This window comes from Daktulosphaira vitifoliae, unplaced genomic scaffold (genome assembly GCF_025091365.1).
Source record: "Daktulosphaira vitifoliae isolate Bord-2020 unplaced genomic scaffold, ASM2509136v1 Scaffold_2, whole genome shotgun sequence".
In the NCBI taxonomy this organism is placed as follows: domain Eukaryota; kingdom Metazoa; phylum Arthropoda; class Insecta; order Hemiptera; family Phylloxeridae; genus Daktulosphaira; species Daktulosphaira vitifoliae.
This window is the reverse complement of record NW_026099573.1, coordinates 47,275,603-47,278,783: the sequence shown is the minus strand read 5'-3', so window position 1 is coordinate 47,278,783 and position 3,181 is coordinate 47,275,603. Positions and strand designations below refer to the sequence as shown.

General features: G+C 29.7%; 1 protein-coding gene across 1 annotated transcript; it reads right to left on the bottom strand.

Moving 5' to 3' along the window:
• Window positions 1-1,208: 1,208 nt before the first annotated feature.
• LOC126898346 (zinc finger MYM-type protein 1-like) lies at window positions 1,209-2,132 on the bottom strand. The gene has a single exon (XM_050672288.1). It carries the CDS (start codon window positions 2,130-2,132, stop codon window positions 1,209-1,211), a length of 924 nt encoding a protein of 307 aa, XP_050528245.1.
• Window positions 2,133-3,181: the final 1,049 nt, after the last annotated feature.

Below are 3,181 nucleotides of genomic sequence, written 5' to 3'. Positions count from 1 at the left end.
TATCTAATTCTTTATCCCCTTCATCAAAACATAATTCTTTTTTTCTAGCTTTTTCATTTGCAAAATTTTTGATCACATCTTCAAAGTCTAGAGATTTTACAAATTCACTTTCAATACTTAAAATTCCAAGATTTTGTAGGTTATTTTGTGATAGTGAAGATCTTAAAACGTTTTTTAATAATTTTAATTGGCTAAATGATCTTTCACCTGTACAGTTGGTACACATAAGAGAAAGATATAAACGTAATAACCGTTCAACATTTGGAAAACTCTCAGTCACATTTAAATCAACTATCATCTTATACATGTTAAGCAAAATATTCTTCTTCTTATTTTCGTTCGTTGTAATTAATGATAAAGACGTTGACGAAAAACTTAGAAACTGTTGAAACTCATTTTTAAAATCATCAGGGAAATCTTTTGAATACCTTTTTAATAACTTATCCATTCCTTCTTCTATGTCTTCCATTTTATGTCCATTGAAATGTCTGCTAATAACTTAAAATTATCCCTTACGTTAGTATAAGCGTTAATTCTATGTACTAAAGCACTATAAAGTTGATCAATTATTAAATAAAAAGTATTTATTTTAAACGATTCTTTTGCATTTAGTTCATTAAAACTACTCTCGTTTCTTTTAAATTTTTTTCTATGCGTAGTTAATTTATAATCTTTATTTTTAGCCCTTTTCATGCCAATACTTTCATATTCATCATATTGGTTTCTTATATTTTGAAGGACAATTTTAAGACTTTCAATTAAATTAATTGCAGTGTATAAATCAATTACACCACTTTGAATACTTTTACTACACTTATTAAATGGTTCGAGAATATTATGCCATAATTCACACATAATGGCAGTTTCTAAATAACCGAATACTAAGCTTAAACAAGAAGCTTGGTGTCGAGTTGATTGTTTTTGAAATGTATCATTTTGAATTTTTTTTAACGCTTCATTAATATTTTCGTAACTTATAAATAACGCTTTAACAGCCTCAGCATTTGCACTCCATCTAGTAANGAGCTTAAACAAGAAGCTTGTTGTCGAGTTGATTGTTTTTGAAATGTATCATTTTGAATTTTTTTTTAACGCTTCATTAATATTTTCGTAACTTATAAATAACGCTTTAACAGCCTCAGCATTTGCACTCCATCTAGTAACTGATTTGGATTTAGGAAGTGGACAATTTTTTACTAAAGTTTTTTTTAAAATATCCCAGCGTTGGGTAGAGGCGGAAAAAAATTGTAAACTTCTTGGACAAAACCGAAAAATGAAACTGCTTCAATACAACAATCTACAGCAAATTGTCCAACGAGATTCAGCGAAAGTGCAATACACGGAATATAATCAATAAATGAATTGCACTTTTTTATTTCTGCTTGCATACCAGTATAAGTCTCGCTCATGTTGCTAGCGTTGTCATAGCTCTGCCCACGACAGTTTTCTATGTCAATATAATTTTCTTTCAAAAAGTTAAGTAAACACAAAGCAAGATTTGCACCAGTATGACTTGTAATATGAATAAAAGTAATGAAACGTTCTACTGGTCCATCATTATTTACGTATCTCAAAATAACAGTTAATTGATCCATATGGGTAATATCAGGAGTAGAATCAACGCTTATTGAAAAATAACCGGCTTTTTTCAATTGATCTATAATCATTGTACGAGTTTTTTTTGCAATAAGTGCAATAAATTCGTTACAAATAGTTTTGGACAAATAAGATGTGTGTCCTTTCCCTCGATTTCTGTGTACTGCAATATGTTGGGCTAAAAATGGGTCAAATTTTGAAAGAAGCTCCAATATTCCAAGATAATTTCCATTACGATTTGACCCGAAGTGTTCGTTTGAACCTCGAAATGGTAAACCACGTCTCGATAAAAATAATATTGTTTCAATTATGCGCCTTAATACGTTTTTCCAATAGTCACGTGTTTCAGTTAACTGTTTTTCAAATTCACTATCTATTCTATCTGATAGTTTCGTTCTATTTAGGTACATACTAATTGCCAAAACATGATTTCCTTTTTTCGCATGATTTTCAAGAAATTTTTGAACATTTCGCCAATTATCATACCCATCAAACATAATGCCATTTTTAGAAAAANCATCATACCCATCACACATAATGCCATTTTTAGAAAAAAGAATACAATAATAACAATATATCATTTTTTTAGTTGGTGAATAAAGTAACCATTCTCTAATACAATAATCACCATTAGGCTTTGTATAGAAAAAAGCAGTTTTGTTCAAACAACGATTTACTTTAGGATTTTCATAATATTTTTTTGTTAAGGAAAAGTCAGCATTTATATTTTGAAAGAATTTTAACCCTTTTTCTATTAAGTAAGATATTAAAGTATGGGATGTTAAATTCCAATCTCCGGGATCATTAGAGTACTCAATACTTTTAGAAGAAGCACCAGTGATCGAATTAGGTAAACTTGGGACATTAAGTGAGTCCGATGTACTAGGATTTATAATATTATCTTCTTTATTATTGGTATTTTCACTATTAGTATGTTTAGGTATAAAATACTACGTTGTAAAAGGGCTTACTTTTTTTAGAAAGTCTGATTCATTCTTTTTTTTCTTTTCAGTTTCTTTTAACTTTTCCCAACCACCTTTCGGTTTTGACATTGTTCTCGGTATTTCAAAAAAACACAACTGTTATACAAATATACGTACAGACCATAATACTCTATACAGTTTATCATTCACTATAAATATTTATAACTGTGATTCTCGCCATCGTCAAACAATCGTTCTGATCACAAGTATATAAATCATGTAACATGTTATAATAATATTGTACGGTGTACAGATAAGAAAGTCCGAATATAGTTATTACTTATTAGTTATTCCTATTTTTAACGAGTTATCGACGGCCCACAGCTGATGGTACTGAGTTTCATTTTCTGCGGGGCTTCCCGTATTTATCTGAAACGGATCGACCGATTTTAATGAATTTTATTCGTTTATTTGTTAGATATAAGATAATGATTTATATTTAGGTTTGATTTATTTGATAATTCATATGGCAGAACAACGTTTGCCGGGTCATCTAGTCATATAATATATTTTTTATTTTCATATACCGGACATTTTACGGGCCGTATTTTTTCGAGGGCCGTAAGCAATGCTTATTTAGCTTGTAGGTAAATCCGGCCCTG